Genomic DNA, 19,605 nt, shown 5'->3' with positions numbered 1-19,605 from the left:
GGAGGGTCAATGAATAATGCTAGCTCTATACCTCTCATACATGAATAATGCAAGCTCTATGTCACAGTTTTTGCTAGAAGCTCATTGAGCATCTAACCTAAGACAGGCTAGAAAAAGGTTGTACAAAAACTGTCTATTTCTGAATATGACCTACTGTACAGTGCTGAGTACACAGCCCCATTAAATTGAGAGCTTTATTTGTCGTTTTGCAGGGGCTGTATTGCAGAATACCCCTTAAGGCAGTAAAACAAGCCTATGTGCATGTGAGATATGTGTGCGTGAGTGTAAGTGTTTGAGATTTCGGTATTCACACCACATAGGAGTTGTGCCGCTGGGTCCGCAAGACTCTTTTTCAGTCCACTTAGACAGAAGCCTCTGAGCACGTCTCAGTCACAGCCCACTGCCCCCATCTGACTACCAGGCATCTCCCCCGACCTCCCACCCTAAAGCCTCCTCTCCTTACCTCCCACCCTACAGCCTCCTCTCCTTACCTCCCAACCTAAAGCCTCCTCTCCTTACCTCCCAACCTAAAGCCTCCTCTCTCTACCTCCCACCCTATAGCCTCCTCTCTCTACCTCCTCTCCCTACCTCCCACCCTACAGCCTCCTCTCTCTACCTCCCACCCTATAGCCTCCTCTCTCTACCTCCTCTGCCTACCTCCCACCCTAAAGCCTCCTCTCTCTACCACCCACCCTATAGCCTACTCTCTCTACCTCTTCTCCCTACCTCCCAACCAACAGCCTCAACTCCCTACCTCCTCTGCCTACCTCCCACCCTACAGCCTCCTCTCTCTACCTCCCACCCTATAGCCTCCTCTCTCTACCTCTTCTCCCTACCTCCCTACCTCCCACCCAACAGCCTCAACTCCCTACCTCCTCTGCCTACCTCCCACCCTAAAGCCTCCTCTCTCTACCACCCACCCTATAGCCTCCTCTCTCTACCTCTTCTCCCTACCTCCCACCCAACAGCCTCAACTCCCTACCTCCTCTGCCTACTTCCCACCCTACAGCCTCTTCTCCCTACCTCCCTACCCCAACCCAACAGCCTTCTCCCCCTAACTCCCATACTCTCCCTACCTCCCAACCAACAGCCTCCTCCCTCTAACTCCCATCCAACAGCCACCTCCCCCTACTCCCAACAGCCTCCTATCACTGTCCATGAAAATAAACCGGGAAGTGAAAATAGAAACATACATCCTACAGTTTCGGGCTGTTCAGAGAGTAAAAAAACAAATAAACCGAAGAAGTAAAAAAATATAATAATATTAGTACAGGATGGGAGAATAAAGGAGAGTGCAAAGGGAATAACAAGGAAATAAATGGAAAGTTATACTGCTCTGGGAATTGAGAGAACCAAATGAGTAAAACAGTATACTGGATGGTTTAACAGAAGTATAATTTAGAAATGATGGTCGGAAAACGATGAACTGAAACAATAAAAATGTCCAAGCAAAATGAAAGAAATTTGTTTCTAATTGTGAATTGGTGATGAGAGAGAGATGAGAGCGCTAGAGAGGGGAACATGAAGCATACACTGATTTCCCTATGCAGTTTCTATCTAATTGGTCTGTGCTTGTGCTGCTCCATTCTAATTGGTCTGTGCATGTGCTGCTCTTTTGTCATTGGCAAATGTGTCCGTCGTTCATTTAAAAGTTCAACTAATCCCAACTTTTTGTTGGTGAAAATGGAAAGACATTCGGGATGTCTAATCTCAGCTGTCTGCCAATATGCAACTCCCCTCAAAGCGGTGCAAATTACTGGTACGGATAAAATCCATGTGTCAATTTGTCAATTTTACTTTGTACCCCCTGACAGAAATCTGTGACCTTCAGCCATTTATTTTCATTACCTCCTTTTTCCTTAGACAAACACACACGCACCTTACTTAACGATCTAAATGTGGACACCAAAGTTGATTGCACTTAAAAAATCTTGCTTTTACAAAAACATAACCCTAGCCATTAACCTAACCCTTTTTAAAACATCTACAGAAATTCAATTCTATAGTACGGGAAAATTAAGTACACCCTTAGCTTCAATGGCGGATGTTGCACCTTTGGCTATAAAAACTTTATGTACTTGAATGTACACTGGAAGGAATGTTTCATTACATTACTACTTCAATTGGACTGGGTCATGTTAGGGGTTTTCTTGCATGCACTTTCGACCCACCACTTAGATAGGATTGAGATCTGGGGTTTAACTCTTCCACTGCATAACCCTCCATTTCTTCAACTAGAGACATTCTGTTGCAGCTTCGACTGTGGTTTTTGGATCATTGTCCTGTTGCAAAACCCATGTTTGGTTCAGCTTCAGACAGAAGAACAGCTACAGAATTCTGTGGGACAATATGGATTTAATGGTTGACCTAGGCCCTGACACAGTAAAAGACCCCCAATAGTTTTCCTGAACACAGAATTTGGCATTGTTGCTACACAACTCAACCTTTGATTCACCCATCTTTAACCAAGTGTTCTCTGGCATACTGTGCATTCGCAAAGCATCCAGACTCCTACACTTTTTCCAAATGTTATGTTACAGAAATCTTTTTAAACATGGATTATATCAAAATAATCCTCATGAATCTACAGTCCCTGACAAAAGTCTTGTCTCTTATCTATTTTGTAGAAACACCTGCTATTAACCTGACTTTTAATTAATCAATTGGTGTTAGAAATAGCTCATATGAAAAGCTAAAACCCTCCATGCACTGAAATAAATTAGTTTCACTGAAAAAATATTTATCATGTAATCAAGACAGAAAGGTCAAATTTTGGCAAAACAAAAGTTTTGTCGCCTATACAGAAATTGAACAAATTTACTGCAAATACAAAAATATGTCAGCAAATTAAGTAGTGGTGCTGTGAGATCCAAATTTAATATCTTGTATGACTTCCATGAGCTTGAAGGACTGCATCCATGCGGTTTGGCAAGGATTCATACAATTTATTGATGAAGTCATCAGGAATAGCAAAGAAAGCAGTCTTGCATGCCTCCCAGAGTTCATCAATATTCTTTGGTTTCGTCTTCCATGCTTCCTCTTTCATCCTACCCCACATATGCTCAATGATGTTCATGTCTGGTGACTGGGCTGGCCAATCCTGGAGCATCTTGATCTTCTTCGCCTTGAGGAACTTTGATGTGGAGATGGAAGTATGCGATGGAGCACCATCCTGCTGCAGAATTTGGCCTCTTTTATGGTTGGGAATATAAGAAGTAGCTAAGATTTCTTGGTATTTTAGACTATTGATGTTGCCTTCCACCCTGCAGATCTCTCGCACACCCCCATACTGGATGTAACCCAAGACCATGATTTTTCCGCCACCAAACTTCACTGTTTTCTGGGTGAATCTCGGATCCATGCGGGCTCCAGTAGATCTCCTGCAATATTTGCGGCGACTGTGGTGTAATTCAACAGAAGATTCATCTGAAAAATCCACCTTCTTCCACTTTTCCAGCATCCATCCTTTTAGCAGGATGTGGGCCTTGGCAAATGCCACATGGTTTTTCAATTGTCTTTTGTTTAGTGCTGGCTTCTGGGCACTGATTCGACCATGGAGGCCATTTCGAGACAGAATCCGACAAACTGTTCTGGTTGACACAGGGACTTCAGGTGACCAGGTCTCGTGGAGCTCTGCTGCAGTGGAAAAAGGGCTGGCCTTGGATTTTCGAGCCAACAAACGGTCCTCTCTCGCAGTTGTCTTGCGGGGTCTGCCTGACCTGGGCTTGTCAAAAACGTCTCCAGTGTCTTAAATTTTTTTATTTTTATCCTCTGTACTTGACACTGAGACACATTGAAGGTGTCTGCCACATCAGCAGTGGATCTGATCTTCAGCCTCTTGATAATCAAAACTTTGGTCTCAGGGTGAATCTTAGGCATGTTTGCAGAGGTCTAGTTGCAGTTGATGTGAAGGTCTACTGGGGTTGTTTTTATACACACCTGAGACCTAATTGATCCATTACTAGTCACAGGTGAAGCTCATATGACAAGGCAACAACACTTATGTCTTTGCAAAAATTGACTCAATGGGCTTTACCAAGCTGTGAATATTAGAATACTTTTTGACAGTTCCGTTTTGCACTGAAACATTATTACAAAAGCTGTTGGGATTAAAATGAGCCATTTCTTGTAAAAACATCTTGATTAGAAATATATTTCAGCTGCACTTCAGGTCAATTTGTGCACAAGCGACAAGACTTTTGTCAGGGACTGTATACACAATCAGGCCTTTATTGTAGACTGGAAAGATGGGACTCCTGAATACCATCTCTATGGTGGAGTATTGGTGGCCACAACGCAGTGGGGATGTTTTTCAGCAGTGGGCACTGGGAAACTAGTCAGGATCAAGGGAAAGATTTTTTAAAAAGCAAAAGGACCCACAGATCCTTGATGAGAACCTGCTCCAGAACCCTCAGGACCTCAGACTGGTGCAAACGTTCACCTTCCAACAGGACAACAATCCTAAGTACACAGCCAAGGCAACTGCGTGGAAAAATGGGAGAAACACCCCAAATATGTGAGGCAAGTTTGTAGTGTCACACGCAAGAGCACTCAAAGCTATAATCGCTGCTGAAGATTCTTCGACAAAATACTGAGTAAAGGGGTCTGAATACTGATGCATTTTCTTTTTTTATAAATTTGCAAACATTTCTACAAACATGTTTTTGCTCAGCCATAATGGGGCATTGTGTATAGGTAAATAAAAATTTAATAAACATTTATTTAAAATAAATGAATTTTAGAATGAGCCCTTAACGTACCAAAATGTGGAAAAAGTGAAGGGGTATTTGCAAATGTATTGTACGTCAGTTGTGTCTTGATATTCTATATTCTATTTCCTGAACTCACATGCACGTCAACCTGTGGAGTCTCTTTCTGACAGTTGCCTCATGCACATCAATACGGATTGTTGCAAGTGAGGCCTGCATTTCCCTTGATGTTACCCTGGGGTTCTTAAAGACTTCTATGAGCAAGGTTAGGTCAGCTTTCAGCTTGAATTTGGTAGGACAACCTGTCCTACGTAGATGTTCAGTGTTCTGGAATCTTCTCAATTTGTTCATGGAAATGGGTTTGTAACCCCCCGAGACTCAAAGGATTCAATAATCTTTCTTTTGAGGGCCTCAGCCTTTTGATCTTGACATGATATATTACTGCACACCCATATGGTTAAGATGAAACCAGACAACCTTTAGTCTAATGATCTTCAAATAATTTGCGCCTGTTTTCTTGCACTTGATTCCAATTGTAGCCATTTTAAGTGACAGGAAAGGAATTGGATCACAAACCATTTCTGCACAAGGAAACTGAATTTGTTTATTCAAATTGTATCACATTGTTTTAATGTATATACATGCGTCCCAATTAGTAAAATAATATGCCCCTTTTAGGTACATTTTATTGTTAGTCACTATCTGATGAGTCCTGCAGTGTCAACTACAGTATGATTCACATAATGACAGCCACATTGAAATTATTGAGCTGCAACCGGGGAAAGAACAGCTACATTAATATCCCACAATATTAGTATCATACTGGAGGTGTGATAACACATGCTTTTCTGATAGCTGTTGCCCATCTGGTTATTTTTTTCCCTTGGATGAGCCAGGTATATAAAGCAGATACATTTTTCGCTGGTTCAAAACACGGCTTGGATGTTAAGACAACAGGCTATGATCTGTTCACACTGCTGCCATCTGGTAGAACCGGAGCATCTGGTAGAGCCGTAGCACTCCCAGAACTCATTAAAAAAATAAAAATCCATAAGGCTCCTCAACCAATAACACTGATCCATGACCATACTGATCACACACGAACATTCCAGATGCTCTGATGTCCTTTCAGGTACTTTTAATGGGCATTAGAATATTCCTTTGCATATACCATTCATAAGCTTATTACACCCAAATGTATCTATTGGTGCTTTTCCACTGCACAGTACCAGCTGGACTGGTTTGCTTTTCCACCGGCCAAAAGTTAGGATAGTACCTGGTACCAGGAACTTTTTTTTAGTACCTCCTCCGTCGAGGTTCCAAGCGAGCTGAGGCCATACCAAAAGGTGACGTGAGAACAGCTGTTCTGCTGTTGTCCGTCCAGTGTCAGAGAATGGTTTATGCAGGCACGTGCACAGGTTCAACCTGTGCAGAGCACATGGCCCTTTGCTGTCTAGTGCCCTTTCCAGTTGGCATGTGCCCTTTGGTCTTGGCGAGTCTGACAGGCATGTGTGAGCCCACAACTCACATTCAGCACATGCCCCTCGGAAGTCCTGTGCCTGGCACTGGTTTTATGGTCTGTCCCTGGAGTAATTTCACTGCCAGTGCATAGGACCAGACTCGTAATTTAAGCGACCGTATTTTCCCAAAACTCCCCTCGGTTTGGACCGATGCACTGGCGTTGAAATCAAGGCGTTAGCCCCGTGAGAGACCGGCCAAAACGCGCCGTTTTTGTGGCCTACAAAAGGACCTCATCTTTTTCCTCCTCTTGGTTTTCTATAGGCTATTGGCTAACTGGCATTCATTGCACTGGTCTAAGTAGTAATGTCAAGCCAAACAAAAGCAGCCTACCAAGCTACCATGCCAACACGTGCTTCCTCGCTACAACTGGTATAAAATGCTGCCTTGGGTACAGTAGCATACTCTTGAGTCAGTTGGCGTGGTAGCTATTATAGCCGTCAGTTAATAAGGTAATTATGTATATATTTTAATCGAGATGGAAGGTTTATGTAGGTTGTTTAAAATGTGTTGGTCGTGAGTTGTTAGGTGTATACACTTAAATCTAACAGAACATTGCAGTTATGGCATTTTTTTTATACTGCAAGGCGATAATTCTATTCTTGTACTTTTTCATTGTTTTTCAAACAGGGTCTGTGACCATGTTATCCCGATTGCTGTTTGTTTACATTACTCTTTTCTTTAAACTGCTGCTAGTGTACAGTGTTATGTATATTTTTGCTTTATTTCATTTATTTTTTTGTCTGGCTATATTTTTGCTTATATATTCTACTACTTAATTCTCACTACGTAGTTGTCAGGTGCCATGTCACAAGAATTTAATTGTGCAGGATGACGCTGTGTTGTTCGGTGCATTTGACAAAGAAACCTTGAAACTTGAGTTAGTGGGAAAAAGTCTCTTAACCACACCAGCAGCCCTGTTGGAGAAGACCAACGATGCTGACTCAGACTGTTGCTGTGATATAGTGATATTTTAAACACTGAGCCAATTGCAACTAAGATTGTAAATTATCAGAATTTGACCCCTAGGTAAACCATCAATATGAGATAAATTCACCTGTGCAGCCGGTCTGGACTTTCCACCATTAGATGGATCCCAAACACTGATGTCCTGTTATATTTTAGTTCTCATTGGAACCAATGTTTGTCACAATAATCTCACTCTCTGATGGGAATAATCATAAGGGCATTTTAAAATGGAAAATCATCTTTTCACAAACATTTCTGTACTGAAATACAGCGCTTAATTTCCTCCTTCACCACAGCAAATGTAATATGCCAAACTAGGCTACATTAAACATTGTATCAATTGAAAAATCATTGTGTATGATGAAATGTTTCAATTTAAGTTATCCATACATTATTTAGTTTGCCTGAATCAGATATCCATTTGTTTAAAAAGAGATTAGGAAATATTTTGGAACTGTAGGCTACACATTTGACATTTTAATGTGACATCTTGATTGCATAGATTTTTTTAATCAAATTATATTATTATATTATATTTCTAATAATAGTAATTAAGGTACGCAATTTGTGTCCAATGATCGGTTCAGGCCCTAAAACTCTAATTGCTAAACAATCCATTTATAGCAGTGTAAAACCATTGCATACGTTAGATTAGTACAACTCAGAAATTATGAGAAAATACTTCTCACAAATTAAAAAAAGAGGTAAAATCTAAATTATTGACAGACCGTGAAAGCAGAGCCGGGCGAATGTCTCTTACTGACTGACTGGCCACCCATGGCTAAATTACGAAGTGGGTAGAGATTGCCACGTAGGTGGCCAGTGTTCAATCCTCATATGGACAAAACAAAATAGGCATTAGGATTTCTTCAGGACTGACTAAAACTTCACTGGCTACAAGCTTCCATAGCTAAATTATTGTAATCCTTATTGTAAGCCTTATATTGCGATGGACGAACTGCACTGAAAAGGAACATATTGCTCTTGATCTTCCAATTTACATAGCGTAGTTCACATAGGTTCACACAGCGTAGTGGTTGGCCATTCAACCGTCATTGTTTTCTAAAGAAACCAACCAGCCATGGAGTGACTGGAGTCATTGTTTTCATTATAGGCCCTGTATAGCTAGACTAAATCTTTATTGGCTACAAGCTTCAGTAGCAACATTATAGTAAGCATAAAGTAAAACTGTTAATGGTTATACTGTGATAGACGAACTGCACCGACAATGAACACATTCCTCTCGATTTACATAGCGTAGTTCACATAGCGTAGTGAAACCAGCCATGGAGTGATTGGAGTTGTTTTATCTAGCAACCATTTGGTTACTGTTCAGATGCTCTAACCTCTAGCATATCTGCCACACTATTTTGAAAATATTAAATAAATAAAAATATCGACCAGTACTGCATAAATGGATCACATTTGTAAGGAAAAACTATTTATTCTGCTTCCATCTTAGTGAAAGCGAGCTACATTAACATAAGACACTTAAATGACCTATTATTGCGAAAATCTTTTCAAAATAGCTTGGTGATGAGACTGAATGATGGTTCTAAGTTCCTCCAAAAACAGTGCATGCTGCAAGCTCAAAAAGTAATCTACATCCACCACCATGTTGATTCCATGATTTAATCCAGGCAAGGGAGACAGCCTATTAAGGTTAAAGCCTCCAGGAGATGGCCCACACACAGAGCCCAATAAATGTAAAAATGGCATTATGACATGCCTTGGAGGAAACACCTCATTGGGTAAGTGTGAATGTCAGCAGTTAAAACAAGATCTTTGCTGCATCATCCTTGTCTCAGATCTACCCATCCGCGAAACAGAATTAGAGAGATTATGGTTTGAAACCACATCATATTTGGGGATAGAAACATTGGAAATGTCATTGCAAAATTACAGCAGAAAATCTCCAGTGGAGAGTCTAAATCTAAAGACTGAAAACTGCAATATTTGTTAACAAAATATTTGTAAAAAAAAATAAAGTATGTTTTGGCCTCTTTGAGCAGATGACTAACATAACCATAGGCAAAAGAAGTTTGCCAAATTAGGCCTCACTGACTGATTATTGAACCAGAATTACGCTTGCGTGGAATACAAATCCAAGCACCACACACATCACAAGGAAGCAAAAATCTATACTTCCTGGCTTGATTAGAGTAAGGATTCTATCTCACCATCAGCAGTGCAAATCCCCAACCGAGGAATCATGAGACATTCTTAAGCAATTAAAATAGCAGACAGTGGGCCGTTCAACACCCACATACACTAAATAGAATTACAAGCACAGGCAAGAGCCAAGAGTTCCTGTGACTGTGAATCAAAACCTTCCTCTGCTCCAACATTAACCCTCCTCCCAACACCCCACCACAGAGCATAAACACTGCCTAAATACTACTGGTGGTAGGAAAAGAAGCAAGGCCAGTACATGTTTTCATAAACCAACAAAATGTTTCCGAAAATGAAAACAAAGCGGTAATCCAAGTCTGCGATGGACTTCAGAGTGCTGCGGAGGTACAGTATGACCGCCGTCAAAGTCGTTTTCCAAATTCACTTGTTTTGACTTTTCAACACAGAGGATAACAAAAAGATTTATTTCATTTTCTCGAACACCCACCCAAAACAAAAATGCTCCCATGGTTGCAAACTGTTGTGGTCAGGCAACTCGCATGACTCATGAAATGACAAAAGGCATTCAATCCAGAGCATTAGGGGAATGAATAGGGGAGCTCTACACAATGGTGATGCAGTTGTTATTATCCTTTTACCCATTTCAGAAGTTCCAAATCCCTGTATGCTGACAACTATTCCAGTTACAGGTTACAGCGGAAGGTTCAATACATAGTTCATCATCACAAGGTCTGAAAAACAGTATTACAATCAGAACATGTTCATGATAGCATGCACATTATACTTCCCACGTAACGGATTGGGTCTGTTCTGAATACGTTAAAGTCCGATAATATACAGTAATATGATGAGTTTGATGTGGAACTGGTATACTGCACACACAGAAAAGGCCAGAATGATGTGGTTGACATGTGGGTTCACGTTATGGACCCATGACAGTCAAGTGTTGGTGCAATGTCTGGTATACTGTATAAGAAGCAACAATGCACGTCCTTTCAAATGTTCCCAGCCTGTGGAAAACCACATCAATCTCCCATTACCTGTGGTTGAACCGTCTACAGTAACAACTTATGTCTCACCGAGCCAACAGATGTTCACTGCAGGCCTAGCTAGTATAACACATCTCTTAGCCTTGGTATGAAAACAAGTCTATACCAGCCAAACCACTTAGTGAAAACAATGAACCACTGGATGGGGAATAAGTAGGTCTTCTTTGCTCCTTGCCTATTCAGCATTCCTTAATAACACAAGGGTGTTCACCAAGTAAATAGAAACACTCTCACTACTGTAAGTCTGTCTGGATAAAAGTGTCTGCAATATGGTGTAAATCAAAAGATCAAACGTTCTTGAGCTTAAGGTAATACTTCCCAAAATTGGTTACTTTGCTAACCCTGGAAGACTGACATAAACTCCAACTAAGTCACTCCTTTCAGAAAAGGTGGGATTAGGTAATGGTAATAAGAAGATGCTAATATTGGATACATCAACTACCATGGGTTTATGGTTAGAAAATGCTAATGGTAGCGGTTGGTAAAAAGGGCCATGTATATTCTAAAGCGTGGGTTACCATTTCTCCCAGTCCACTGCTTTGAATATATGGAAGGTAGGGAAATAAAAATACATTTTGGATGGTGGATGACCAATCCTTTAAATGAACAGATCTGAAATGTTTTTTTTTAAAGCAACACAACTTATTTGCATTACAGGGTTTCCCAAACTGACCACCATTTACCACAGTATTGACACTGCTTTAAATGGATGACCCCCACCCATGGTAAATACCCAGACACTGATCTCAACATCCTTTTTTGGCAAACGTGATGATATTCCATCTCAGGCTATTAGATCCTTTCAGTATAGGTTGAGCCCTGTGTTAGCAATAATGATTTTGTACCAAGGTCCTTCACTTAATTACTGCACACTAATCTCCTGAAAAGGTATCGCACCGCCTCATGAAATGAATTTCAACAAACACATCTATCGTTGAAGAGACTTTGAGTTCATATACTGTCTGTATAGTAGGAGGATACCTGTGCACCAGGAAAGGAATCTTTGGAATACAAAAATTTACAGTATTTCTGTCTGGGAAAGAGACGTGCCTTTACTCTTTCAATTGTTGGTTTACAAAAACAATAAAAACATTATGAAATGCAGAAAACAATAGCAATCATGTGTGATGTATTTAATGTTAAGATGCAGTTTCTGGATTGTACAGCACCTCACTGCAGATGATGACTCAGATAGGTTTTTAACAATGGACTTATTTGGACATTTTCACTTAGGGGTGTACTCACTTTTGTTGCCAGCGTTTTAGATATTAATGGCTGTGTGTTGAGTTATTTTGAGGGGACAGCAAATGTACACTGTTATACAAGCTGTACACTCACTACTTTACATTGTAGCTAAGTGTCATTTCTTCAGTGTTGTCACTTGAAAAGATATACTCAAATATTTACAAAAATGTGAGTGGTTTACTCACTTCTGTGAGATACGGTATTATGGTACTATTATTATTGTATTATCTACCAAAATATCTATTCACATGTCTAAATTAAACTCCCAAAATAGTAAAAAACTATTTCTGAGAAATATAATTTTAAGACAGAAAATCCTCTCCCTTGGTAGAGAATATACTATGATGAGATACTGTATTTCTATGAAACCTAAAATATATAGTGCCCACTGGTGTAGGTGTGATTTTAATTAGCAAACACTCCCATGGCAATTTTCTTGTTTTTTTCTGACCAAAGTAATTATGTACCACAAGACTAAAGGTCCCTAGGTGATTGGAGGGAAATGGACATGAATAGAGAAGTGGATTCAGGTTAAGTTCATTTAAGAGGTCAAGAGAGTTCCTTAAAGCTAATAGTTAAGAGGGAAAGATAGCTGTGCCAAAAATGAATGTGAATTTAAATGATGTTCTAGACATATCTGTAGCAGAAGTAATTTGGTGACCAATGTATTCATGCATTTGCTGACAATGAAAAAAAATGATATATGTAGTATATGGTGAACTCTGTTCAGTTCAGTAAGAATTGTTTTCTTCTCAAACTAATGCTTTGGCTCTGTGAGCTAATACAATATTGTACTGTATTGTGTTTTGAATAGCTGTTGTCTAACCAGGGTCTAATATAGATTCTAAAAATGAATAAAACAAAGTCCAGTTGTACACAGAACTTAGTGTATTATAGCACACTAAACCTGGATCCCACATCCCCTCTGCTGAGTTGACAGATTATCAGATTACCACTTTATTTCAATCAATATCCAAGATACTGTAAATATTTAATGTTGTATACGCATGATCTTAAAGGTACCTAGTATTCTGCAATGTTGGGGTAGGTCTTTTTTTCATTTAACAACTGACACAGAGGAGCCTGCCACCTTTCTCTCAATGAGCAGATTATCCAGTTAGTGACCTTGTTTGAGGGTTGGTTGGGGGGTACTAGGCAGCGTGAGTAGGAGTGTGAGAGAACCAGTGACCCATGGGGGACTCTGACATGGAAGGAGTAACAGGAGGTTCAGGGAGCTGTTCAAGTGTCCTGCTGGAGGCTGTTTATGGCACTCAGAATGACCCTACACCAAACCGAATGTTTTAATACCTTCGTGCACACAATCATACACACCTCACAGCAAAACCTGGCTGATTAATTTGTATATTGCACACGGTGGAAACTGTGCTTGTTTGGACACACTTACCCAGTAGGCAAACTTTGACTGGCTCTCTAGTCTAGACTAATAGTCTCTTTCTAACACTCCCCCAGTGAGAGAGAGCAGGGGATTTATTTTTGAGACAGTCTTGAGACACAAAGCCTCTGTTTGGTTTACTCACCAGCGGGGATGCTGTCACAGTCCTGCAAGTTACACTTCTGGGTGTTTTCTGGCCAGGGCTCGTGGTCACACTGAGCATGCTCCTCCTCGTTCTCGACCTTGGTGTTCACACACTTCACCAGCCGCCGCTGCACGCCACCACCACAGGATGCGGAGCACTTGGGATGGAACACACAAACTGATAAGGTGAAGTCACTCTATAGAACATGTAATAATCAGGCTATAAGCAGGCTACTACAGACAACTCAAGCACACATAGACACACACACAACCTACAGTCTGCCTGAAATCAAAACACTGCACACACATTTCAGGGTTTTACATTCAGAACCCACATTAGGAAATTCTAATTTGCAACTCCCATATCGTGTGTTATGGATTGTATTGCAATTTATATTTTATAATGTTGTATTCATTGTTGCTGCCTTATTGGACATGTCTCTCTTGCAAAACACAGTCACTTTTTTTTATGGTTAGATAAAGGAAAAATAAAATCAATAAATAACAAACATACTGTAGTCCTGTTTTTGGAGACTTGACAGCCATTCACCATTAGAAAATATGGTTACACTATTGAGACTCCTGATTTTCATCTTTACATGTTCTATAGACAGTAATACTGAAAACTAGCAATTATCTTATGAACTGCATATAAACATAGAACAATGTTTGTTTGGCCATGTAAGTTTGAATAATTGCAATAGAAACCATACATACACACTACATCCTGATGTTCAAAGACAGCCACAAGGCAGTGCACCACAACCAGTGGGATTATACATTTTTTTGAACTAACAGAACCTGACTGCGAACACTCACATTACCCTAAACCCGCAACGCTCCAATATTGCCATACTGCAATTGTATTACTACCGTAAACTGTTTCGCTCTTAGCAAGCTTTTCACACCATATATTGTAGATCACTAGTGGCAATGACACTTTTCCATCAGCCGCGCGTGCCAAGGCTCAGCTGACACAGATTTCGCACAATTTCACTTTGTGTTTGCTACACTGATTAGCACCATCACTTTTGTTTTATACAAACTAGCTATGACCGGCTAAGTCGATGACTCAGCTAATGTAGGTAACAAACTAAACAAACCATGGTAGGTTTCGTGAGAAGCCCCTGACTGCAGTGTTGCGGTTCGGGACCGGGCTCAATGTGGGTGGAGTCAAACACCCGACCCCTTCCCGTCTCCTTCAAGGCCACTCACTAAGGTATCAATGTCAATGAAAGCGAGTCATAATCGAACCTATCCTACATAGATACACATGCAAATATAAGCCTACTATTTTATACATTCTATAGGCAAAATGTTGTTTAAAATGCATCTGATTTTCTTGGCAGCCGATAGTGTATCGAAAATGCTTTCATATTTTGTCGTATATATGAATAATAAACAAATAATATAGGGCTACTTGTTTGAATGTATACTTTTTGGATTAAAGACTGATAAAAAAAAAAAGAAATAACTAACTTTTGACTGGAACTGTACATCATACCTGTGGTTTACACAGGTATGATGTGGAGCGGTGGCGCAGAGCGTAGCCTTCGCTCGAGAGCGATGAGTGGGATTTCCATCAGTTCTCTGGTCACATAAACTTAATATAACATTTCTTTTGATCTTCAAAAATGAACTAAGTTTGTATTCAACATGTGCCGTGCACAAACATCTGTGTTTGTATTCAGTGTGTGATTGTCAAACTTCAGATGGACAAAACGGTGGGCGTTGTCAAATGTGGGCAGAGTCAAATGGTTGACTCCGCCCACATTGACCCTCCCCCGAACTACAACACTGCAGTCAGGGGTACTTGGAGGGTTTCCTGACACTGTCAAACTTCTACGGATGATTGAACCACCAAACTACTGTGTGCCTGTGTGTATGTAGCAGTAGCTCAAATTTTTTATAATATTTATCATTATAATATTATATTTAAATGTTTTATTTGTACGAGAGCTAAGGCACTTAACTTCAAAACAGAGCTTCAATGTCATACAGAGAATAGATATACAGTACTGTGCAAAGGTTGTAAGCACCTGAACATCAAACTAAAACCAGTTATTTGGCTTTTGGTCAAATTTCAGCTTCCTAAGACTTTGCACAGAATTGTATACTGTTGATGTTCTTGGTGGTTTAGGGCAAAGATTGGGAAGACAATATTTCACGTGTATATTTTGGCACTGTCCATGAATATCTTTGGACATCTCTTAAGATCTATGATGTTAACATTATCTCCTGATGATCAGACCTTTTTATCCTCTATAAGCACTACGATTGGTTGTGAAAGCCTACCATTATAAACGAAGAAGTCTGGTTCCTCTCACAGCGGTGACAACTCCTGATGTAAGAAGGCCTTTATGAAAATACTGATCTATTACCATTGATGGAGTGCCGTGTTTTCCCCAACAAATAATGACTTGAAGTGTGATCCGCAACGATCACTGAACGACCAGAAAATTTAAGCAGCGATTGATCCCGTTGCTAATGAGATGTCCAGCTGCTGTTACCGTAACCACCTATTTCCAGAGCTTTCTTTGATCACAGTCATTAGTTAGTGAGGCTAGAGAGGCCACAAATGCTTTCTGGCCTTCTACACGGTAACAAGGCCATTACCGCGGGGCCATGGGGGGCAGGGTAGGAAATAGACGTTTTGGTTCACCCGTCTGTGGCTGGTAGCTGGCCAGATTTTACCAGCCACTCAACATTTTTACCAGACACATTTTCACCCCAAAATAGACGACAGATGACAGAAAACAAAATCTTAAAACAACATATACTGAAAATGTATTTCAAAGAACAACAAACATTTACAAACATTATTTTAGACATATACAGCTCGAGAAAAAATTAAGAGACCACTGCACCTTTTTCTTTCCTTTCCAAAAGAGGTTGAAAAGGAACGTTTTGAGTAAGGAACAGAAGCGTTCCATTTGGAGTGGTCTGTTAATTTTAACCCTGCTGTTCCTCACTCTCCTTTCCTTCCTTTCCAATGTTCAGAAAATAAACAATTCTTCTTTTCATAGACAGGGTTAGTTTCCTCGGGCTGATGTTACTTTTACCACTGCTGACCTTTTTATCGCAGCAATTTCTTTCTGCTATCAAGTTGGCTAGAAAGAAAGCCAAAGGTTGGACTCTACCGGTATGTAGCTATAATTGCTCACCACAACAAAAATTGTTTTGCAACGCGCCAATAAATATGGAGCCAATGCTCTTGCCAACCAACCAAGCGATGGGTTCATGATACAGTATACGTGGTTGAATGTCCAATCAATGAGAGTCAGGGAGAATCTGGACAGAATAATTTCTGTTTTTTTTGGGATTGACACATTTTGGGAGGAATTTTCCGTCTTTTTGACTAACGGTAATGTCTACCTGCCACAGTGGTGGGTAGTTTTGGAAAATCTATGCGCCAAAGCAAAGAATTACCCGCATTTGGCGGGTGTTAATTTCCTACCCTGATGGGGGAGGCTAATCAAAGCACCAGTGCCTCAGGTACACAGCAGCATGTCAAACAACACAACCCATTATAATCAGGATGAAGGCTGCTCCTGGACACGCCCTTGAGGTAGGCTTGTGCATGAAACACAAACACACAACTCCACAGGGAGGCTGCATGTTTTGAGTATGTGGATGTGTTCATATATTTGTGTGTGTGTGATCAAATTAAGCTAGTTCAGACCCTTGCTTAAGGGAGGGAACAGTAAGACTTAGCGTAGGACTTAGTGTATGTGTGTGTTTCTGTGTGTGTGTCCCCCACACGTGGGCTGAGAAAGTGCTCCATTGTCAAGTACGACTAATTTCAGGGGACCAAGCACAGGGACTCTGGAGGGTGTGTTTTACCGTGGTTGGGGATTAAAGCAGCACTCGCAATCAAAGGCTTGGCTGCAAATTCTGGGGGCTTGCAAAGAGGGACAGAGAGTGGGGCGAGGGGGAGGAGGGAGGGACTCTGTGGCATTATGCTCCACATGAATCAGGTAACTGCTTGCCGAACAGCTTCAGCTCTGAAATGCTTTAGGGTGAGTTCACATGTGATATCCTCCCCCCTCTGCAGGTTTGTTTTGTGATGGAGGCGAGGAGAATGCGACACTAGTGCATTCTAGCGTAAACCACAGGTATGATGTACAGATCCAGTCAAAAGTTAGTTATTTCTTTTTTTTTTTTAACTATTGTCCACATAGAGTAATATGTAGCAATATGTAAATGTAGAATAATAGTGAAGACATCACAACTATGAAATAACACATATGGAATCACATAGTAGCCAAAAAGTGCTAACCCACATTCTCCCCACCTTCTACTGGGAACTGTGCACCTTTTTTTCTAGCTCTTAGCTGTAGTACACTGGTCACACATAACACCCCTATTGCCCTGTAGATTTAGCATGGTAAAGGTATAGTTTTGTTGAAGAGACATTTAAAAAGTAATCTTATTTTTGTTTCATTCAAAGCAATTCAAGTGGAGGGAATTACTTCAGAATGCGTGTCCGTTTTGGGGTGTGTGTTTGTTTCCATTTCTTACCGGACCCCAGGAGCCAGTGACCCATTGGGCACAGGGTTGGCTATTACAGGCCTGAATGTTGCTGGGCACAAAGTCCTCGTCACAGCGGTTCTCTTCTGGACAGGTTACCAAACGCTGCTGCTCCCCTCCCCCGCACACCTCAGAGCACTTGAAAACGCACACAAATCAGTCAAACCACACACACACATTATAAAGCATTACACTGGCTGTGAATAGCACTTTTCCGATGTTTTCAGTTTGCATTGCATGAGGTTTTTCCATGAATGTCAAAAAATGTGAACATAAATATTGAAAAGACTTTTTGTCATTTTTAAATTTTAAAATGTTCTTATATATTATTGATGACCATATTTTTAACTCCTTGAATATGAACGTTTCAGACTGTGGAAGTCCTTAGAGCATTATATTTTATTATAATGTTTTGAAACATTTGTCAAATCAAAAATGTAATTTAGCTGACGCCCTTATTGAGAGTGACTTACAGTAGAGAGTGCATACATTTCTGACTTGGTCCCCTGTGGGAATTGAAAACACAACCTCTGGTGTTGAAGGGTTAGTGTTAGCCCTATCCAACTGAGATACACCGGATCAAATATTAATGTTATAAAACAACCGATTTCGCTTCAAATTAAACATTTTGGGGTTTAGAGCATCTACAAATCAGTCTTAAAACAGTCCCAGAAAAGGCCAAAGCATAAATTATTACATTTTCATTATAAAAATACAAAATATATTTTCTTCTACATTTGTCAGGAATTTGGGAATTTTCCCTGTCTTGACCAGGGTAATTAATATGGGACATTCGCCAACCACTGTCTGTCCTTGGTGAGGCATTTTTCTTCTGATTTGTGTATGACGCTTCCAGACTGGGGTAGATAGGGATGATTATAGGGACATACTGCATTGGCTTTTACTTCCTTTCAGTAATTACCTGTATTTTAGGAAAAACACCTAATGGATCCATCCAGGGGACAGTAGATGGGAGGTAAATTATTTAACCAAACCAACATGTTGGACCAGGGGCAGTAGATGGGAGGTAAATGATATAACCAAACCAACATGTTGGACCAGGGGACAGTAGATGGGAGGTAAATGATTTAACCAAACCAACATGTTGGACCAGGGGACAGTAGATGGGAGGTAAATGATATAACCAAACCAACATGTTGGAGCAGGGGACAGTAGATGGGAGGTACATTATTTAACCAAACCAACATGTTGGACCAGGGGCAGTAGATGGGAGGTAAATGATATAACCAAACCAACATGTTGGACCAGGGGACAGTAGATGGGAGGTAAATGATTTAACCAAACCAACATGTTGGACCAGGGGACAGTAGATGGGAGGTAAATGATTTAACCAAACCAACATGTTGGACCAGGGGACAGTAGATGGGAGGTAAATGATATAACCAAACCAACATGTTTGAGCAGGGGACAGTAGATGGGAGGTACATTATTTAACCAAACCAACATGTTGGACCAGGGGACAGTAGATGTGAGGTACATTATTTAACCAAACCAACATGTTGGACCAGGGGACAGTAGATGGGAGGTAAATGATTTAACCAAACCAACCTGTCCCCAGGAGGAGGAGTACCACGTGAGGCAGGGCTGGGTGTTGCAGGGCATCTGGGCCACCGGCCGGGTGGACATGATTTGGCAGTGGAAGGGCCGCAAAGGTCTCTGGTCCCTGGTGTCGAAGCACTGAATCTCACGTGAAGTCACCCCACTACCGCAGTTCTTGGAACACTTGGGGGTCGGTAAAAGGATGAGAGGGACGGTGCTGTGATTAAAAACGCTGTGCAACACCATACTAAACTCACTGACTTGCCGTGAAACGAAAGATGATGATACTAATATTCCATTATCAACTCCCCCCCGAGTTACGGCACAACATTGTGCTATACTATAAAATCGTCCA

At 40.8% G+C, this 19,605-nt stretch overlaps 1 protein-coding gene across 1 annotated transcript in view; it reads right to left on the bottom strand.

Moving 5' to 3' along the window:
• LOC105014014 (A disintegrin and metalloproteinase with thrombospondin motifs 7) overlaps positions 1 to 19,605 on the bottom strand; it is a 118,815-nt gene that overhangs the window by 11,698 nt on the left and 87,512 nt on the right. Inside the window, exons 21-23 of the mRNA XM_010875959.3 lie at positions 19,260 to 19,433; positions 17,682 to 17,828; positions 13,162 to 13,318 (exon numbers count right to left, since the gene is read on the bottom strand). Coding sequence (XP_010874261.2) covers positions 13,162 to 13,318; positions 17,682 to 17,828; positions 19,260 to 19,433 — 478 coding nt within the window. The remainder of the gene's footprint in view (positions 1 to 13,161; positions 13,319 to 17,681; positions 17,829 to 19,259; positions 19,434 to 19,605) is intronic.

Source organism: Esox lucius, chromosome 2 (genome assembly GCF_011004845.1).
Source record: "Esox lucius isolate fEsoLuc1 chromosome 2, fEsoLuc1.pri, whole genome shotgun sequence".
Taxonomy (NCBI): domain Eukaryota; kingdom Metazoa; phylum Chordata; class Actinopteri; order Esociformes; family Esocidae; genus Esox; species Esox lucius.
The sequence above is the reverse complement of the archived record's forward strand: the minus strand, read 5'-3'. Positions and strand labels throughout refer to the sequence as shown.